This window comes from Patella vulgata, chromosome 7 (genome assembly GCF_932274485.2).
Source record: "Patella vulgata chromosome 7, xgPatVulg1.2, whole genome shotgun sequence".
NCBI lineage: Eukaryota > Metazoa > Mollusca > Gastropoda > Patellidae > Patella > Patella vulgata.
In genome coordinates, this window is record NC_065885.2 from 51,394,374 (window position 1) to 51,416,178 (window position 21,805).

The 21,805-nt window shown below is 33.5% G+C and overlaps 2 protein-coding genes across 3 annotated transcripts; both read right to left on the bottom strand.

Annotated features, from left to right (window-relative positions):
• Positions 1–1,386: 1,386 nt before the first annotated feature.
• On the bottom strand, positions 1,387–5,323 carry LOC126827835 (translocon-associated protein subunit gamma). The gene is made up of 5 exons (XM_050557400.2): positions 5,164–5,323; positions 2,706–2,832; positions 2,208–2,300; positions 1,819–1,950; positions 1,387–1,539 (listed from the first exon to the last, which is right to left on the bottom strand). The coding sequence occupies exons 1-5, from the start codon at positions 5,294–5,296 to the stop codon at positions 1,473–1,475; spliced, it is 552 nt and encodes a 183-aa protein (XP_050413357.1). The 5' UTR covers positions 5,297–5,323; the 3' UTR covers positions 1,387–1,472.
• A 775-nt stretch (positions 5,324–6,098) lies between these two features.
• Positions 6,099–21,474, bottom strand: LOC126827354 (transmembrane protein 185A). Of its 2 annotated transcripts, none has more exons than XM_050556649.1 (7): positions 21,358–21,474; positions 19,468–19,644; positions 18,452–18,659; positions 17,671–17,754; positions 13,157–13,333; positions 12,759–12,882; positions 6,099–12,489 (listed from the first exon to the last, which is right to left on the bottom strand). In XM_050556649.1, the coding sequence occupies exons 1-7, from the start codon at positions 21,393–21,395 to the stop codon at positions 12,266–12,268; spliced, it is 1,032 nt and encodes a 343-aa protein (XP_050412606.1). In that variant the 5' UTR covers positions 21,396–21,474; the 3' UTR covers positions 6,099–12,265. The 2 variants fall into 2 exon arrangements, with proteins under 2 accessions (XP_050412606.1, XP_050412607.1); XM_050556650.1 differs by having other exon boundaries at positions 19,468–19,585; positions 21,358–21,451.
• Positions 21,475–21,805: the final 331 nt, after the last annotated feature.

Genomic DNA, 21,805 nt, shown 5'->3' on the forward strand with positions numbered 1-21,805 from the left:
TCCAGGAGCATGACAAGGTGATGGCTGATCGACAATTGACCACTCGACATATTGCCACTGTTGTCGGCACCTTTCATGAGAGGGTTGAGCACGACTTGGAAAAGAAGTGAAATGGGTTTTAACGTCCTACGGTTCTGTTCTGACTGGGCTAATGAAAACGGGAATACGCCATACAGTGTGCTGCGAGGGAAATTTTGCCCGGGCAGCAGCACTATGGCCAACTTTTATATCGAATTCCAACTGCCAAGGGACCTTTTATGTGCACGCCAATGTATACACGGGACCTCACTTTTTTGTCCCATCCAAACGACTAGGCAGCTGTCCATGGCTGGCCCTCCGTCCTGCATGAACTTTCTCGCCCAATGCAGGGATTGAACACGCAACCTCCAGACTAGCAAGCCAGTGTCTTACTCTCTTAGCCACTGTGGCACCCAATGCCTTAAGAGATGATATTTTTTGCCAGATTTGTAACTATAGCTGAGACCTGTATTCAAAAAGGAGCTAGCGGTTGTCATTTTCCTAGTAATGATGACACGAATTCAGCGGTGACCGACTTTTTCTTCCTGACCGGCATCAACATCCTTTCCAAAAGTATGTACACCTCGAAGGGAATTATGTAGAAATATAAATCGAAACCATTGACTTTTTGTACAGGTCTTTTACAGATAATATTGTTCATGTAAATTTTAAATTCATTAAATCAAAATTGAATTGAAGATATTATGTACCTGTATGTAATGTGGATGTATGTTATGGCCTCCTTGTGTTGGTTCATAATTTTGAGTGATTTCATAATCTAATTTTTTGCAACAAATATACTAAACTATTACAAACTGCTAAAAGTCTCAACACCAAAACACTTTGGCAATTTAATACTAACATATAGTAATTTATATGGTTACACAAGCAATGAGAGGGAGAGAATGTTGTTGTGGACAGCGATACTTCCTACTACCTTTTTTTCAAATTTCTACCCCCAAGGATTTTTGAACTGGCATACCAATATGCACAGATAGACTAGTGTTTCATAATATCCAAATGACTAAGTACTTTCAGCGTACCATGTTTAACAACTGAAACTGTTTGAAATATCACGATTCTTCCCAGTCTGGGATATTCTAGTTTATGAGGCCAATGCCCAAATCGCTCAACTACTATACAAGTGGAGGACGGGCTCTGGTCTATATACAGTGAAATCACATCAATATTCAGTGTTATGCATTAATTTTTCTCTAATAACTTTGATTTACGACTTCGAAATCTGAGAACATAGGCTGGGAGTGTCCATCATCTCCCGTTAGACATGGAATTCGCTACTTTCAAGTTTGTTCTTCAATTTAGAACACACTGCTGGTCTGCTGGTATTTACTGTAACAAAAACATCAATATTGTGTAATATTTTATTTAAAAATTAAGATCAAGAATGAAATGTTTTTGTATGTAATATGATACAGCTTATACCACTAACAAGTTTACTTTGAACTGGTAGAAAACAGAGCCAATAGGCCAGCTGATGAACCAACTGAAAGAACATAGTTACTGTAACAAGTTAAGGTCAACAATCAAATTATTTACAGAAAAGGGTTACTGCGATTTATGACAAATTCATAACAATTAAAATACCAAATATGTTTTCTAAATACCTCTATGATTAGAAGTTCCTTTGTAATAAGCTGTATTAATAAGCTATAAGTAATAAGTCAATTAGACCCAGCCCAGGTAGAATCGTAACCTATTGTTATCGTATCAAACTGTCTCACACTCAGTTTAGACTTGTCATACACAACTCAAAAATATTTTAATTATTCAAAAGGATACACTGATGGGTTGAAATTCTTGAGTATGTAGAATGAAAACACAATCAACAGCACCAAGTATAGGGCATTATTATAAAAAATTGAGAAAGTTGTTGCTTCATAATCTGCTACTTCATTCTTTTTCCATAAAACTCTGAAAAAAAAAAGAGTCAAATATGAGCATTAGACTTCAATTTGAATGGTTAACTAAAGAAATTTATGGATATTATAGAATATACTTAAATAAGCGTACTCCCTTAACATGAAAAATAACCAAGAACACTAAGATATACTGCCTTTTATTAGTTGTGAAGTCTGGCAGTTTATTGCATACGATCCCCTAAGGATGCTCCGAATATTGCCAAGAACATTGTGCTGTTCATATAACCTGAACCCATATCCCAAACATACCTTTCATCTTTTTCTTTCTTAGTCATTTCTTTATCTTCTGATAATTTACTCATCATTTCTTTTGTTATACCTTCTTCCCTCTTTTGGGCAATGCTAAAAATATTGTAGGTTTCACTTTTAGAACAAACAGAATGTGTACCATATCACAAATTTTCTTTATTCCTCAATCAGTCAACGGATTCAAACAAGACTGGCAGTTAATAATTTAATTTTAAAATATGGATAATCGAGACTAAGGTAGCAATGACAATCGAGACTACACTGTTCTTTAAACAGCCATAACTCCGTTCAGAATGAAGTAATTTGACTGAAATTTTCAACATATTCCCTGTCAGCTCTTTATGTAAATCTTACATGATCCATCTTTAATATGTATTTTTTAATGAAGTCTAACAAAAATGTTCTGAGCGAAAAATAGGTATTATGATTCATATTTCAATTTGAATGTAAAGTGAGTTAAGATCCATGAAAAGAAGGGGTAAGAAAAATAACACTTACTAATGCTTGAGGACAAATTTTACATTCTTGTAAGCATATGCCACTAAGTATGTACTGACTAAAGAAAATACAACAAACAAAATTGCTGACTGCCATAAATCCATTTGATGTATTCTCCAAAAAAGCCCTGAAATATAAATAAAACAATATCATCAAGCAGTTGACGAGTAATGCATAATCATTTTCCATTTCTATTATTACATTAAAATTTTCGAATTTGAATTGTGATGTATTTCCAGAAGAGGGGGAGGGAGTGCCACATTTATTGAGATCATTTTAGGGAATGTAATATTATTATGAGAAACACATTGTTAAACAAACAATACTGATCTTGGAATGGTTTCTCCTTGGAATACAGTAGAACTTGTATTAAGCAAGCACCCAAGGGAAATTTAAAAGTGCTTGCTTAATGGAGGTGCTCTTTGACTAGAGGTATCCAATATTGCCCCAACCCCTAACCCAAAAAATAAAGATATAGATTGCATATATTTTTTTATTCATGTAGTATAACAATAACAATACATTTACTTTTTATCTAGTTGTGAATGCAAAGTAGTCGCGTATACATGTTTGTTTAGTAATACATTCGATAATATTTATCCATTTTTGTGAAGAAAATCGATGAATTAATTTTATTTTATCAAAAAAGCACATGAACAAAATAAACATCGCTGATTTTATCACCGATTTACAGGGGGTGTAACTCTGTATGAAATATTATAGGGGGCACTAAAATGTCTGTTTAACAACAAAGTGGCAATGGAAAAGAGATACTAGATGATCGTGACAAAACTCAGTACTTTCATTTTATTGAATCAGTATCAAATAATGTGTCGTTACGAGTGAAAACAATGATCAGGTTAGCAGTTTAATAAAACAAAAGATTAATAAACAGATAATCCCGGGTTGATTGTTATTTTTACATTTCTTTTTACCTGATCAGTGGGGGTCCAGTTAATTAACTACTACTACTCACGGGATTAGCGGGAGAGTTACAAAGAAAGAACGACAAGATGGTATCATTCAACAATGGCCATTGTATGGGCCAGCTTTTAGTTGAATTTATTAGTAAAATAGTGACCGCTGGCCGCGTTAGAGGAGTGACCGTTGAAACTGTAGAATTTTTACGGGGGGTGGGGTGGGGGGGGGGATTAATCATGATGCCTGTTGCATGCATTGAACAGGTGTGTGTTTAGTAGGGGTTAAATTACTTAAAAATCGCTTGGGGGGAATTTTTGGTGCTCGTTGAAGCAAGTTTTCGCTGATTAGGAGTGCACGCCCAAGCAAGTTCTACTGTATACATGTACCCATGAGTTCGCCTAAAGGGTTTAATCAAATCTCTCATTTGACTAAAAAATAATTAAACTTTGCTCAGAATAAAGTAATTTGAATGAAATTTTCAATATATATTCATTTTCATTATCTATTTTTGAACGGACAGCTCTCGTCTAAATCTTACATAATGCATCTTAAATAGTATAGGGCCCAAGTAACTCCAACTGCATAATAAACTAGGTGATAGCTATGTTATTGATTAAACAGTAACCCACATTAAACGATTTTTCACATATTTCGACAGATATTATTTGCACACATTTGTTAGCTAATTATAGAGTAAAGTTTATGAATAAACAGAACTTTATATAATACTATTAATACTGGAAGATAATTATTCCAGTATGGTACTGTTGGTCTAATAGTTTCTAAAACATTGCAATACTGGTACTGAATACTGGAATAAAAAAAATGTATGCTAGACTTGTTAATTACCTTTGAACTTGAAGTCTTAAATTAAGGTTGCATTAATGATAGCATTCCATATTTAAACATTCCATATAACCCAAATCAAATCCAATCATTGCATATTGATATATGACATAGTGAAAAAGCATAACATTAAACATATGGTCATTTAAAGGTTGTTTTTTTTTTTACTAGTGTAGGCCTATCTACACTAGGCGTATCAGAAAATCTTCCACATTTTCTCCATGAAGCATTAGAAAACAACATTTCTTAAATGAGTTGGCAAACAGTTTACATTTAAGATGTTATCGCGGGATAAATATTAAAAACAATTTGAGAATAAACTTCTAATCATTATGCATATCAAATCATTTATATAATAAAGTCTCACTAATGAGGGCACATGGACTATCTTATCGTGTTATTAGGCCTAGTTTACATCAGTTTATTCTACTATTTCTACCATACGATCTATGACTCTACCACGATTGTACTTTGGCTTGACTTGACAATTCACATTTAGTTTAGAAATTTGATATTGCCTAGATCTTAATATTTTAAATGTTGAATAAATCTAATATTTGGCAATACAGCACCAGTACCGGTACCGGTAGTTAAAAATAAAAGCGTAACTTTAATAAATCGTATACGTGGCATGCGAGCGTGTGGAGTGCATATAAACAGATAAATAATGGAATATTTAAAGTTTACTTACAAATTGGAATTGCTGAAACTATCAGCGCATTCCCATAGAATAAAGCTGATGATTTTGTAGAAACATTTCTACTAAAATCTTGTAGCAAAAGTTCTTCTTCGCGAGAGAGTTTTGTTTTCTTGGTGACTGCCATATTGAATGAACGGAAAAGAACGAATAATGCCGAGAGCAAGTTAGGGAGTTTTATCACCTCATTTGTAGAAATCTATCATAAGGGAGAAAACTCGTTGAGAGAAGTTTTTTTTTTTACACAGGGGAGTAACCACTTATTTGGCTGTTGGTCACAGACAAGTGTTTCTGTGATTAGCATTAATTAAACAAGCAAGCTGATCTTTATTTGTATTTTTCTAACAAAATATAAATTTTCATGGCTTAATCTACGCTAAAATGTACTCAAATTGATTATTAACATTTAATAAAGAAAACAAAACCAAAACATCAACAGTAGATAGGCCTAGGCCTACTATCTTCGGTGCTGGCTTTTTTTTATACATTGTCTGCAGAGGATGCGGAATGTTGGGACATTTTCAATTCATCACATCTTTGTAAATACTGAACAGAATTGGACTGATATTCCTTTTAGAAATTCAACTTTCACAATATTGTAATTTGCAAGGGATTAAACATCCATCAAATGACAATTGGTGGCTTTAACTTTACCAAAGGAAAGAGAAAATATTCACCATGTCTAAAATAATGCCCAGCCCAGTCAAATAGTGATTTTTCTGATCACTGTGACACTTTTGAAAGTATTTGGCACTTTAATTGAATTTTATTTTATACAGTGCCAGTATATAAATGTCCACTGAACAAGTGTAAAGACTTAATTAATACCCACGTATTGCTATAAGTAAATATCTGAGATATAAATAAAGAATAAATTTTTATGTTAGTTGTATATTCTTATCAGATTAATCAAAACAAACTCAAAGCTCTAAAATTTATACTTTTATTCAAATTTTCATTTAATCTGTTAGATAATAACATCAATAACTAGCATTACAATGTATGCCAACATTCAGTAGTGGCAGACTCCTACATTTTGGAAGAAACAATTAAACAATTTTGATGGTGACCGTTTTCTTACTTCAGGTTATAATTGTGCCTGGATAAAACATGTTTATACTAGTCAAAGTTTAGAAATTTCTGGATAGCCATGATTATCAGGTGACACACTTTATGCTTATATTTTGGCTTTTTATCTGCATATTTTAAAACACTATATGAACAGGTATCTTGATAAATTTGGGAGCACTCCTTTAAATAGGAATAAACATTGTAAAATAGATTGCAAGGCAACGAAACATACGCCCACAGCAGCTAAATTGTATGAGCGGTCGACAAGGGTTGTCGCATACTTATTCTTTTGTAGGTAATGGGGGGCATTTACAAGACAATTTCACACAAATCTGATTATAATTTTCGTCGTTTGACAGGCTTTTTCGTTTTACTAATTTAAATAATGCATATAAATTTCATACAGATTGGAGGATAAATTTTGTCATTTGAATGTTCACAAGGTTCTACAAAGTAAAACAAGGGCCATAACTCTAGAAGTAATAGACTGAAATTGCTAAAATTTAATAAGGCTTCTTCGTTTCACTAATTTAAATGATGCATATTAATTTTGTACAGATCAGATGATAACCTTTGTCATTCAAGCGTTCACAAGGTTCAATAGAATTAAACAAGGGCAATAACTCTAGAAGCAATTTTTGGGAATTGCTGAAATTCAATAGACTTTTTCGTTTCACTAGATTAAATGATGCGTATAAATTTCATACAAAATGGATGATAACTTCTTTCATTATTATTATTATTATTATTATTATTATTACAGCATATTTATAGTGCACCCTTTCATATAACATGTTCAGGGGCACTTTACAAAGTGACAATGTAAATCACACATAAACAACAAGATTATGGGCATGTTAACGATTGTATACAGAGTCAGTTAAAAGCCTGATTAAATAAATGTGTTTTAAGTTGTTTTTTAAAAGAATAGAGATGTACAACATCTTAAACTAAATGGTAGATTATTCCATAAAACAGGTGCTTGATAACTAAAAGAGCGCTGACCATAGGAGACTAGTTGAACAGTTTTGGGCTTTAAAAGTAGTTTATCTGATGTACGTAATGTTCGGCCAGGTGTATAAAGTTCTAAAAGATCTGAGAGGTAAACAGGAGCTAAATTATTTAAACATTTAAAAGTAAGTAATAAAATCTTAAAATCAATTCGATATTTAACAGGTAACGAGTGTAAATTATATAAAACAGGAGTTATGTGGTCACATTTCTTAGTTAAAGTAACAAGTCTAGCCGCAGTATTCCGTACTTTTTGTAATTTATCTATAAGCTTTAAAGGTAAACCAACTAAAAGTGAATTAAAGTTATCTAATCGAGAAGGGACCAGAGAATTAACAAGTGACTTAGTGGCCTCTACAGTTACACATTTACGTATTTTACCTATATTTCTAATATTAAAATAGCACAATTTACAAATATTATTTACTTGAGCTCCCATAAGCATAAAACTATCAAAGATAGCGCCAATATTACGAGCAGAATAAGATGAAAATATATCACAATTACCAATTACAACAGGGGGGTTATCTTGTGCAGATTTACTTAATTGATGCCTTGAGCCTAATAACAAATATTCGGTTTTATCATCATTCAATTTTAGAAAGTTCTTTGACATCCATTTTCTAATTTCACTAATACAGTTCTCAAGTTGCAATTTTGATAAATTGAAAGAAGATGGACAATTAGGTGTAAATGAAATATATAATTGAGTATCATCGGCATACAAAAAATGAAAGCTGAGACCGTATTTTCTGACAATACTCCTAATGGTGACGTATAGAGGGTAAATAAAATCGGACCAAGAACAGAACCTTGGGGAACCCCAGATGACAAAACAGATTCAGATGACGATTTGCAATTAACTAATATACACTGTTATCTACCCACAAGATAGCTCTCTAAAAGATTTAATGCAGAGCAACAAATACCGAATTTAAATTGAAGTCTACGTAGAAGAATGGAAGGGTCCACCGTGTCGAAAGCAGCAGATAAATCTAATAAAATTAAAAATGTACATTTTCTATTATCAATTTCCATTAAAATATCATTTGAAACCCGGGTTAAAGCTGTTTCGGTACTGTGAAATTGTTTATAAGCACTTTGAAATGGTTAATACAAACAGTATGAGAAGCAATACATTTCTCTAATATTTTAGAAATAAAACTTAAGTTAGAGAGCATTCACAGGTATAACAAAAGTGAAACAAGGGCCATAACTGAAGAAATTAACGGAAATTGCTGAAATTCAATAAGATTCTTTGTTTCACTAATTGAAATGATGGATATGATGATAACCTTTGTTATAACAAGGTGCAACAAAGTGAAGCAAGGGCCATAACTCATGACAAAATTAACGGAAATTGCTGAAATTCAACAGGATTCTTCATTTCACTAATTTAAATGATGTATATAAATTCCATACAGATCAGATGATAACTTTCTTTATTTGAGCATTTATAAGGTTCAACAAAGTGAAACAAGGGCCATAACTCTTGAAGAAATTAACGGAAATTGTTGAAATTCAATATGCTTCTTTGTTTCACTAATTAAAATGATGCATATAAATCTCATACAGATAGGATGATTGTCATTAAATCATTCACATGATTCAACAAGTGAAATAAGGGCCATAACCCTAGATGTGATTAATGGAAATTGCCGAAATTCAATAGGATTCATCGTTTCACTAATTCAAATGATGTATATAAATTTCATACAGATCGAAAGATAACTTTTGTCTGTAGTGCATTCAAAAGCAAAAGGTTCTACAAAGTGAAGCAAGGGCCATAACTCTCCAAGTAATTAACGGAAATTGCTGAAATTCAATAGACTTCTTCGTTTCACTAGTTTAAATGTTGGGTATAAATTTAATACAAATTGGATAATAATGTAGTCTGTAGAGTGTTCACAAGAAATTGTGGACGACGGACGGAGGCAACAGCAATATATGACCACATTTCCATGTGGGCGTATAAAAATTACTTGTAGAAAAGAAGACTTCTCGGAATTAAATCACCATATTCATAAGAAATCAATTCCATACTACTCCTCAAGATCTTCACAGCTTATAGCCTTTTCATTTGAACAAATCTGAACAAGAATTTATTTCTATGCTGATTTATATTTACATATCATTAAAATTTTGTTTAGTTGTTCAGTGGAAGATTTTTGAAAATTGGTAAATTTTTACCAATTCAATTTCTTACGTTCACCTGGAGCTGTAACTGTCCTACATATTGGCTACCTTTTATTAATAAAATATGCAGATATATATTTTTAGTACCAGGTAAGTACTTTTGATTGAATGAAGTCTAAAGGTTGATTTAAAGCCACTAAGCAAAGTGAAATACTTGCAAAGCTAAGATTTTGAGACTATGACACTTGACGTTGCAAAGATCCTGCAAATACCTTGATTTCCAGATAATAAAGTGGAAAACATCTTTTTAGCATATTGGAATTTCGAATAAAATTCTATCAAAGCAATGTGAGTGCTAGTAACTCGTAGAATTATTCTAATTGCAATGGGTCTGGTTAACATCAAAAAAAATAGTTATCTCGAATACAGATATAATTTCCTGTTTTTTATAATATTATACAAACTGGGGTTTCAATATAGCATTGTTGTAGCTAAGGTACCCCCTCTACCATTAAAAATTATACATAATCAGGTTTTGATGAATCAAAATTACACTGAATCAGATTTTGATGAATCAAAATTATACTGAATCAGATTTTGATGAATCAAAATTATACTGAATCAGATTTTGATGAATCAAAAGTAGTGGGGAGTTCCTTACATTGTGTTAAAGCTCCTAAAGTTTTTCAAATCCTCCAAATAGTAACATATCAAAGCTATCAGACTAGGAATTGGGATGCAAATACAGACCTATTATTTACAGGTTACAAAATATGGATAAAAATATACAATCTTAAAATATGTCTTCATTTACATATTGTATAAATAATTTATATATATCATCATTCATATTCATGTCATTCAAACACACATGTCTCATAAAATGACACCATCAAATATATGCACAAATTCTTAATATAACCATAATAACACAATATCAATATATTGAACGAGACACCAATAAACATACCATACAGTAATACCTAGTTCATACCTAGTAATTCTTTTTCTTAAAGATACATTATGGGAGATTAGATAAAGAGCTGGCAGTTCTCACTATAATAGTTAAAAACTAGATAATGTAAAGGGAATTTGCTGAAAATTTCAGTCAAATTGCTCCATTCTGAACCAAGATTTTAGCGATTGAATTTTCAACCTAGTCTCGATCATCATTACTAAAGTCGGTACGATAAAAAACATAGTCTCGATTATCCATTTCATGATTAAATCATGAATGGTAGTCGAACAGCAAATCGGAACCTAATCCAATAAACATCGCAGGCTAGCAATGACATCGAGAGTTGATTATGGTCTGGATAAGTTAATTAATGTCTGATTAATAATTTAGATAACATTTCAGGCCTAAAGAAAGACCTGCAATAGCCAGATTTAGCTCTTGCATAATGTATGTTTAACTGGAGATTCACTATGCTGTGGCCAACTAACTACAACTGCATTATGGCAAGGCCCCTCAATATGAAACAAAAAGAGTTCATTTTAACACTACTGGCAGGCATGATACATAGTTCTATATTGTGAACCACATTTTTGGGAAAGTAAGTTGCCTTTAATAAATTTTCTTGATTTATTTATGTATGAATTATAACAATGTTATAAAACAACTGAGGTAGATTTACTGGATTATATTTTATTGTTATATAAAAAAAATATTTGGCTCATTACTCGTTACACGTGTATAGATTTGTATCAGCTTTTTGTTTTTTGTTTTTTTAAATTGAAATATACAATAATATTAGTGAATCAATTGTCATGAGGTCAGGTCTGTAAATATGAATAATTAATTAATATTACTGTCTCAAAATAATTTGAAACTTTTAGTCAATTAGGTTTCTTTACAAGCTCTATGCAGAAAACATAAAAGAATTTACTAAAGTTTGAACTGCTTTTAAATGTGATTTATACAATCCTTACATATATTAATAATACTTTGTGTCAATTTTAGCTGTTGACTTTCATCACACCACATTAAGGATTATACCTTTTGTGCAGTGGTGGAATTTACTGGTGAGATTTGGTTGAAATTATTCCACTAGTTGAATCTGAAACTCCTGTCAATGAGTGACAATTTTGAGATGTCAATCATTATGGAAAATTTCGCCAAAGATCTGATTTCTCCTCCTTCGGTAGAGTCTATGAATAAAGATCTAAGCTGATCACTTTACTATATTATCATGATAGACTAGAGGACAGTCTAGTAATTTGTCAACCAGTCAATTTTTCAGTGACAGTCAGTCTGGATAAGAAAATGTGAGTGAAATGAGAGACTATGCAATATTGTATTTCAACAAGCGTTACAGTTTTATAAAAATGTTCTTGATTTAATACCTCAGTCCTCAGTTATGAAAGTATTAAAGCTGGATTCATAATTACGTTGCAATAAGTTCAAGAATATTTTTGAACTACAAAATCATATATTAAATAAGTTGTCCAAATTTAAATTAAATAAAATAAAAATAGTTGTCATTACTTTTGCCGCAAGTTTGCACTCATAGATGACAAGCCTTAAGGCTCATGTTCCTTGGTCATTATAATCATATAATTCATGAAATGACGAATCAGCTGACAGCTTTATTAAAGACACTTCCCTAATAATTCATTATAATTGGACCACTGGGAGTGTAATTACTGTCTATGTATCATTTTCTGATACACTGATATAACTCTTCTCTTTTATCACAAATAAAAACATACTACAATTATTCATGTAGCCGTACACAGATTCTTCTGCTCATATGAAATACATACACAGTTTTGTGTTTCTCTCTCGACATATAATTAACACTTTTGGCAAGTAAATATATTTGAAATAAATTGGACAGATAGATACCCTGGTTTGTAACACAACTGTAAAATGTGACTAATCTGGCATTTCAATAGATAATACTGATATAACAGTTCTTGGTTGGTCAACAATATAGTCTGATTTTTTGAGTGATGATTTTGTTTTAACGTGTTGACTTGTAGTGGAATCATTATCTGAGTCATTGCTATGTAAACTGTAAGAAATATTCCCGTACTCTTGAAGGAATGGACACACGCCTAATACAAACTGACAAAAGTCTTTTCGTACACCAAACCACCCTGAAAAGATTATTTTGGTTAAAACATAAAGTCATTCAGATTCAGGAATTTTAGGTAAACATTAATCATAATTCTTAATTAGTTTCAACATATAATAGAATGTATCTAAACATTGGTTATTTTGAAACATTTACTTTTGGCTAACAAGATCAGGTTCAAAACTATGAATTTACACATGAATACAACAGTCCACATCTGTATTTAAGCCTTATCTAATAATATATTGAATTTATTATTGCAATTTGTGCAAATTGTCTGTTAATACTTACAATGATTTCCACCTTTAGATCCAAATGATAAACATATAAGAGTTATCAATGACATTAATAAAGGAACAGTAATAGCACTAAATTTAAACTGATTTGCGTGATCCAATCTGTTGGCTAATAATATCTGAAAATAAAATATAATTACATTATTAAGTGTTAACTGTTAACACACCATAAATTTAAACTTTCACAGCAGCCTATAGATGATTTATTTAACTTTTTAAGTCAAGAATATGTTTTGGGTATTGCTTTTTTATAATTCTTTCAACAGGAAACTTAAGACATGCCAATTTAAACCCCACATCCAAAATTTGATTACTAATAAATACAAAGTTAGCTTTAGGGCTGATAATTAAAATAAATTATTTATATAAAGAGTTATATAATAGGCCACTTACCTCAAATACTAATAATGGTACAACTAAGAAAAAATAGCCAACAGCAGTAGAAACATTCCCTCTGCGCTGTTCTGGTATAATGTCAGGTGATTTGAGTAGTATAATAGCTAAAACAATGGCATATAACAAACCAATTAATGTCACACACATTACAATCCAGATAGGAATAAATACAATCTGAAAAAAAAAAAAAAATCTCATTAAAAGAAGAGAACTTGGAACAAGTTAATTTAAACAACAATGGGTTACTTAGATCAGTATTTTAATATAGAAGATTAAAACAAAAATAGGTTGCCAGGCAATGAAATATACATTCACAGCAGGTAGGCGTCCTGAGTAGTCAACAAGGCTTGTCACATATTATTTCTTTTGTCGGCAATAAAAGTACTTATAAGACACTAAAACTGATTAAGAATAATTAAAGGGTAATTATGGGAGATTAGATAAAGAGTTAACATTTCTTGCTATAATATACTCAGCCAAATTAAAAACTTGAGACTGATGAATTTCAACAAAAAATTTTTTCTGGTAAGTCAAATAAATTTTAAAGTGTTTCTAACAATAGTAAGTAGTAGGAAGCCTTTAATTTCATAAAATTGTAAAGTCACATGGATCACGTGACTTTTGAGCATATAAAGATGAAAAACCTGAAAAACACGTGCAGACACAAACTCGTGAGGTCAATCGATGCAAGTTTGCTTAAACTGAACACGCACACGTAACTTGAACAGGAAAAACAAATTAAAATTGTTATTTTCATCTTTGTTAGAAAATGCCGCGCCTTTCAAATGTAGAACGTCTACGTGCTATAGGTAGGCTCTATGCTGGTCAGTCTGTGGTCACTGTTGCAAGAGCCTTTAATTGTTCACGCCAGACAATAATTAATCTTAGAATGAGAGTGCTTCAAACTGGAGCTATTGCCGACCACCCAAGGGCGGGAGCGCCACGTGTGACGTCACTCCAGGAAGATCAAGCAATACGATTATGTCATCTTAGAAACAGATTTGTCACTGCAACCTCCACAAGTAGAGAGATGTTTGGTGGAAGGGTAACTGCACAAACTGTTCCAAATCGCTTGCAGGCTGCTGGTCTTCGAGCTCGGAGGCCCTATAATGGACCAATATTGACACCTCTTCATCGCCGTAACCGACTTGTGTGGGCCACAAGACACATAAGATTTACTCAAAGACAGTGAAATTTGGTTGTCTTTAGTGACGAATCTCGATTTACTTTGAGATTTGCCGATGGCAGGGCCCGAGTGTACCGCAGACGAGGTGAACGTTACGCTCATGTATGCGTCAGACAAGTTGACCGAATTGGTGGTGGTTGCGTCAAGGTTTGGGGTTCTTTTTGTGCACATGGACGTTCTCCTCTTGTTGTTGTCCAAGGGAACTTAAATGCTGTCCAGTACAGGGATCAGATTTTGCAACCTGTTCTTCTTCCGTTTATGCAGAGACATGGGCCTGGACTAACGTTTCAACAAGACAATGCTCGACCCCATACAGCAATTGCTACCCAGAATTTTTTAAGAAATGCCGGTGTCCAAGTCCAGGATTGGGCGTCGCTTAGCCCCGACCTTAATCCTATTGAACACATCTGGGATGAACTGGGTCGACGTGTTCGTCAGCAAGTGAATCCACCACTGACATTGCAGGACCTTCAACATGCTCTTGCTGAGCAGTGGCGACGTCTTCCTCGCGTAGTGTTTACTAATGGTCTGAGATCCATGAGAAGACGTTGTGTGGCAGTACGAGAGCTAGAGGAGGCCACAACCATTACTAAACATTTTATTCCGATTGTTCTCCAAGTCTGTGAATTTCATTTTGGGGGGTACTGTGACATTACGAACGTTATCAATGTCAAGGACTTTCGGCGAGACGTATTCTTGCTTTCTGTTGATGTCAAGGTCGTCTGTGCACAACATAACACTAAAATAGTTGCCTTAAACCAAATATTAAAAATCTAATCCCAAAAATCCATAGTGTCAAGTTTTTAATTTGGATGAGTATAGTTAAAAAAACAAGCCAACAGTGAGGCTGATGTCCCCCGCCGAAATCCAAAAATAAATAGATGACACATATTTATTAATCGCACATTTATTTTTTTCAAAAGTATCGAGCAATCAAACTATACACTAAGTTTCAGCACTCTCCATCAGATAGAATCAAAGTTATCTTGTCCCAAAGCATCGACTAATGTAAATCATTGAACTCAGCCATGACATGACAGCAGAGAATATTCATTATCGAACTAAGTCAAGGTATTGATGTAATAAAGCTATACACCAAGTGTCCTCACTCTCACTTAATTCGAACTAAAGTTATCGTGTCCCAAAGCATCAACCAATCAAATTGCTTATCCCTGCTTACCCTAAGCAGAAAATTCTCATCTTCAATCTCCATCAAGGCATTCACCTATCAGACACCTACGCCAAGTGTGAACATTCTAACTCAACTAGAATGAGAGTTATTGTGTTCCAAAATCTTGACCAATCAAATTGCTTATCTCTGCTTAACCTAAGCACAAAATGCTCATGTTCGAACTCCATCAAGACATTGACCTAATTAACACCTACACCAAGTTTGAACATTCTACCTCAATTAGAAGGGGAGTTATTGTGTTCCAAAGTCTCGGCCAATCAAATTGCTTATCGCTCTGCTTACCCTAAGCAGAAAATGCTCATTATCGAACTTAGTCAAGGTATTGATGTAATGAAGCTATACACCAAGTTTCATCACTCTCACTTAATTAGAACTAAAGTTATCGTGTCCCAAAGCATCAACCAATCAAATTGCTTATCTCTGCTTACACTAAGCAGAAAATGCTCATCTTTGAACTCCATCAAGGCATTGACCTAATAAACACCTACACCAAGTTTGAACATTCTGGCTCAGTTAGAGAGAGTTATTGTGTCCCAAAAAGTGTGACGGACGGACAGACACACCGATTTTAATAGTCCCCTGCTTTCTTCGAAAGGCGGGGACAAAAATACAAATATTATATAATAAAGAAGTTAAATAACATTTGCAGGAAAACGGAATATGAAAATCGATTCCCTCCTTCCACTACTTATTTATGAGGGCTATCCAGTTATATATCAGCTAAATTGCGATAAAATAATATTTTATATCAATAATTATTATAGCTTGTGCCATCGTGTATTCTATGCCGTTGATTGTGTGTCAACCGAATAATTATTATCTAGTTTATATGCTAAAAACTGTATCACCAAAGGGGGATAATTTAGATAACAAGGTATTACTGTAATGAAACTATACACCAAGTTTCATCAATCTCACTTAATTAGAACTAAAGTTATCGTGTCCCAAAGCATCAACCAATCAAATTGCTTATCTCTGCTTACCCTAAGCGGAAAATGCTCATCTTCGAACTCCATCAAGGCATTGACCTAATCAACACATACACCAAGTTTGAACATTCTAGCTCAATTAGGAAGAGAGTTATCGTGCCCCAAAGTATCAACCAATCAAATTGCTTATCTCTGCTTACCCTAAGCGGAAAATGCTCATCTTCGAACTCCATCAAGGCATTGACCTAATAAACACATACACCAAGTTTGAACATTCTAGCTCAATTAAAAGTTATCGTGTCCCAAAGCATCAACCAATCAAATTGCTTATCTCTGCTTACCCTAAGCGGAAAATGCTCATCTTCGAACTCCATCAAGGCATTGACCTAATCAACACATACACCAAGTTTGAACATTCTAGCCCAATTAGGAAGAGAGTTATCGTGTCCCAAAGCATCAACCAATCAAATTGCTTATCTCTGCTTACCCTAAGCGGAAAATGCTCATCTTCGAACTCCATCAAGGCATTGACCTAATAAACACATACACCAAGTTTGAACATTCTAGCTCAATTAGGAAGAGAGTTATTGTGTCCCAAAAAGTGTGACGGACAGACAGACGGACAGACAGACGGACGAACCCATTTTAATAGTCCCCTGCTTTCTTCGAAAGGCGGGGGACAAAAAGATAACATAAATAGAATATGCGAAAAATTTCAGTCAAATTGGTTCACTCTGAACCGAGATATTAGCTTTTGAAAAGTAGGCTAGCCTTGATCATCATTACTAAAGTCGGTACGAAAAAAACAAAGTCTTGAGTATCCATTTTTACGTTTAATTATCGACCACAAAATGTATTCAAATCCACAAAATTTCATTCAAATTGCTTTATTCTAAGCGAAGATATTCACCTTTGAAGGTTTGACAAGATGTGTGCATTGAATGTACCGGTTGTTCACAGCTTAGCCTCGCTTCTCCATTTTTAAATTAAATCATTAAATGGCAGAAAAGTTTGAATGCATTAAGAGTTGATTATGGTCTTGTCATGTTAATAATTGACTAATTCATAGTTTATGTAACATTTAAGGCCTAAAGAAAGACCTGCAATAGGCAGATTTAGCTCTTGCATAATGTCTGCTTAAATTGTCTGAGGAAGCAATCATTTTCTAAATTAAAAGAAATTGATATTATGTCTAGTTTCTTACCACCCAACTCCACTGGAATACTTTATCAAGTCTTAAAGCCAGAAATATAAATTGTAGTATGTTGACTGAACAAAATAACTCCATCTAAAAAACACACAAAGATAGCAATCTTATTAAAGCTGTTCTGTCTCACTGTTACAGGTCTAATATTCTGTTTATAAATGAAAAAATTATGCCAAAATGTCAAGATTAGACTATTTGTTGTCTGAAATTTTCAGAGCAAAATTATTTTGGGAAGTAGAATAATGGGTTTTAGTAGCCTTCTACAAAGAAATATAAGCTTACTGAGATGCAATGAAAATTCACTACTGATTTGATTGGAGAGAAATGGGGTTAACTTCCACGCGACACAAACCAGGTCATTTCGGTACTAACACATGGTTCAATTTTATTTCAATAATTTGCTTGTGCGTAGGGGTCTTTAGCAGTGGGAGAAAACCCACAAGGTTGGACAGACGACCCTACTCCTTGTCACATACAACCGGGGAATTGAAACCCTGCCAGTTGACTCAATGACAGACCTTATGATACAGCGCGCATGTGCTAACCATTTGGCCATCCAATCCACCCCCCCCACCCCGATTTGAATGGAAGTCCTGGCGAGATATAATGCAGCTGAATGTAGACTGTACTTTTACCAACACAAGAAAATCAACACAGACTAGTAGACATTTTACAAATTTTAGAAATAATGATTAGATCAATCAGACCAATATCTTGTTAAGTGACCCAGAGTAAAGCTCTGTTTCTGATGTACAGTTTTTAAAATGATCATACTTACCTCAAATGCTCGTTCATTTTTAACAGCCCAGATACAAATACTGATGGATACAACAGACATAAACATTAGTGGAATGAAAACAAGTATCCAACTATGGTTATTGGTCTCTAAGTTATCACAGGCCAGTATCTCAAACATTAATAACAGCATATGAAGTCCAGTACACATTACCATTGCTTTATATTGAACATAGCTATCACCTTCACCTCTAAAAGTTTGAAAAAATAAGCTTCTTAATTACAAATTTAAAGATCTTAGTTCAAATATGGAGCAAATACATTCATTTCAATATTAAAGTCACTGATCATCAATAGCATTTTTGTGACAATATCTCATTTTTGATAGTTTAATCCATGCCAAAATGTACTCAAATTGATCATTTAACATATAATAATTATGAAAATAAAAACAAAGTTTGAACGTAGATAACAGGTGGCACTGGCTTTTGTCTGCAGAGTACATGCAAAATTCATCAAATCTTTGTAAGTACTGAACAGAAATGAACCATTTTTGACTGATATTCCTTTTAGAGATTCAACTCTAAGTCTATTTTGGTTTGCAAAGGATAAAAAATCCCCCAAATGACAATCAGATACTATAATGTTTGGTTTCTTTTACATCATAATTCCAGAACTCCAAATATTTTCTTGTGAACTATAAACAAAAAACTACCACAGCTAACACTTGTGCTAGGAGAACGTAAAAGTGCACCATGAAAAATTTATTTTAAATATACGATGTTACTTTATGTACCTTATTCTGTTTATAAGATTCATACAGTGTCATTTCTGATCCGTATGTCAGTTACAATTGTCGGATTATATGGGGTTTAAGGTTAAGCATTAATAGTAATATGAATATGAATAAATAATGTCTGTGTGCATGGGAGTCATGGCGAATTTTGTCCATAAAATCATATATATTATTAACAATTATGTCAGGTTTTTAACTTAGGTCAGTTTAAGCAATCCGCAGGCTTTCAGTTTGTTCATAAAGTCAGAAATTTTAGATTTTACCTGTAATGTGGGTTTTTCCACCACACATAACTACCAACAAGAGCCCCTGCTATAACCATAACTTTCCATAACCATATAGGTAAAAATATAACCCAATAACTCCATTCTATTGTTCCATCTAATCGTAGAGAAAACAATAGACAGAATACAAGCAAACATGTGAACACCAAGAATTTACTGAAATAGAAAATAGGCTTACATTTAGTAGAGGCTAGTCCTGGGGATATGCGTTGGAATGATAAGGACAAATAAGATGTTATAAGCTTACAGTACCACCAGTATGATATATAAAACTATGGAACACATCTATCTCTATCTTTTAGTCAATACGCCGGGGTAATGCAGGATGTATAATACTGTTTATCACCCAATAATACATTCTACAGTAGATATCGTTTGTGTGATAAATTTCATAATCTACTGCAACATGAATTTGATTGGTCAGTTGAAAAGGAAGTACTTTTTTTTATTATTTTCAAAGAACAGTTCATTTCTTATTAAAAGTAACTTTTCTTTTTATTAAAAATGAACTATTGTTATTCAATTGACCTTGATGGAAACACTGGGTCAAAATATAAAGGACTTTGCAATGGTTGAATTGCTGTCAAAAAATGATGTATCACTACACCGTAATGTTCGGTAAAAGTAAAATCTACAGCAAGGTTCCCCAAAAATTACCACGATCTGCTTCAGATCCAGTGAGTGTGGATCCGTTACCAATCAGCAAGGGTAATGACTTTGCAGTAAAACAAAGCGTGGTAATTTTCATTGCTTGACTTTATAAACAATACTTAAATTGTTGTAAAGTGCTGTGAGAGAGAGATGGAGTTTAATGTCCCCTCAAAACAAACTAGCTCATTTCTAGACTAACATATGGTTCAATTTTATTTCAATAATTCGCTCACATGTAGGGGTTGTTAGCACTACAGCAGTGGGAGGAAACCGGAGGACCCAGAGAAAACCCACGAAGTTGGACAGGCGAGCTTACTCCTTGTCAAGTACAACCAGAGAATCAAAACAATGCCAGTTGACTCAATGACAGACCTTATGATATAGCGTGCGCCTAAACATTCGACCATTCTCCCACCCCTCCTGTAAAGTGCTATGAACAGTTTCAATAGATATGGCATTTTGACACCCAATACGAAATAAATAAACAACTATTTTGGCATTTCCCAATGTCAAATTTTGCAAGAGAAATCTTTTTGTGCATTGGAATATTTAATTGTACAATACATTTTCTTTGATGGGAGGTAATTTCAAACACATGGGTAAGTTTTCGGGTTAATTTTGAGTACTCGGGTTTCCTCCGACTAATGATAATAAAAATAAGTTTGTGATATTACAGAGAGAGAGAGAGAGAGAGAGAGAGAGAGAGAGAGAGAGGGGTTTAACATAGGTCATTTTGGGACTAACACATGGTTCAATTTTATTTCAATAATTCGCTTGCGCGTAGGGGTTTTAGAAGTGGAAGGAAACTGGTGGACCCCGAGTAAACCCACGAGGTTGGACAGACGACCCTACCCCTTGTCACATACAACCACCAGGGAATCGAAACCACGCCAGTTGACTCAATGACAGACCGAAGGCAAGACGGAAGACATCAATAGTAACAGTATTAGTAATGCCAATAATGGAACCATTTCTAAGCAGACACTATGACTACACAGATTAGGCCTACAGGTAGGGGCCTACATGTAGGCCCTATCTTTCTATAGTAGTATTTAGGAGGCCTAAGTAGTAAGTAGTAGCCTACTAGTAGTTGTACTTGTAGGCCTACTTCACTTGTAGATTTAATTTCAATATTTGATTGTTCAAGAATATTTTAATTAAGATACGGGTCAACAGAACAGTGGGTAGAATAATATTGTGTAGACATAAACTATAAACCTTGGATTAAAATCTTGAAACAGATTTTTAAGATTCATCGTGAGAATTCAATGGCTAAATTTGATAAATATTATCGTCTTCATTTTCATAACAAACAACCTCCATGTTTATTTTTTCCCAGAATGCAAAGTTATGGTCGCGAATGGCAAAAACAGATTTTTACCAAAATTAAATCAAAAACGAATCATGAAATAATTTATTTTACGGAACAATTTTATATTTTTCTTTTTTAATTTGAAGAAGAATACCAAATAAAAAAGCATTAATTTCCCTTTCCTAAAGGTATGAATGTTTTTTGTATACCAGGCCTAGCATGATGATATAAGCGATTAAAAAAAACATGCGTATTCCGACGTAAGCAGTCGGGTGTTTCCAGCCATCGTTTTGTATGTCAATTGAGTCGACCCTAAGTCCAAAACAAATAGTCAGTCGAATAAACCGGTCGATG

What these genes read in the sequence shown, in the direction of transcription:
- LOC126827354 (XM_050556649.1), bottom strand. Translation starts at nt 21,395, where the DNA reads ATGAATCTTAAAAATCTGTTTCAAGATTTTAATCCAAG. An exon ending in TGGAAAAACCCACATTACAG is followed by an intron (nt 18,660 to 19,467) that starts GTAAAATCTAAA and finishes TCAAACTTTTAG; the next exon opens with AGGTGAAGGTGATAGCTATG. An exon ending in AAAATGAACGAGCATTTGAG is followed by an intron (nt 17,755 to 18,451) that starts GTAAGTATGATC and finishes TGTGTTTTTTAG; the next exon opens with ATGGAGTTATTTTGTTCAGT.
- LOC126827835 (XM_050557400.2), bottom strand. Translation starts at nt 5,296, where the DNA reads ATGGCAGTCACCAAGAAAACAAAACTCTCTCGCGAAGAAGAACTTTTG. An exon ending in AAGAAAGAAAAAGATGAAAG is followed by an intron (nt 1,951 to 2,207) that starts GTATGTTTGGGA and finishes TTTTTTTTTCAG; the next exon opens with AGTTTTATGGAAAAAGAATG. An exon ending in AAGAATTTCAACCCATCAGT is followed by an intron (nt 1,540 to 1,818) that starts GTATCCTTTTGA and finishes AACTTGTTACAG; the next exon opens with TAACTATGTTCTTTCAGTTG.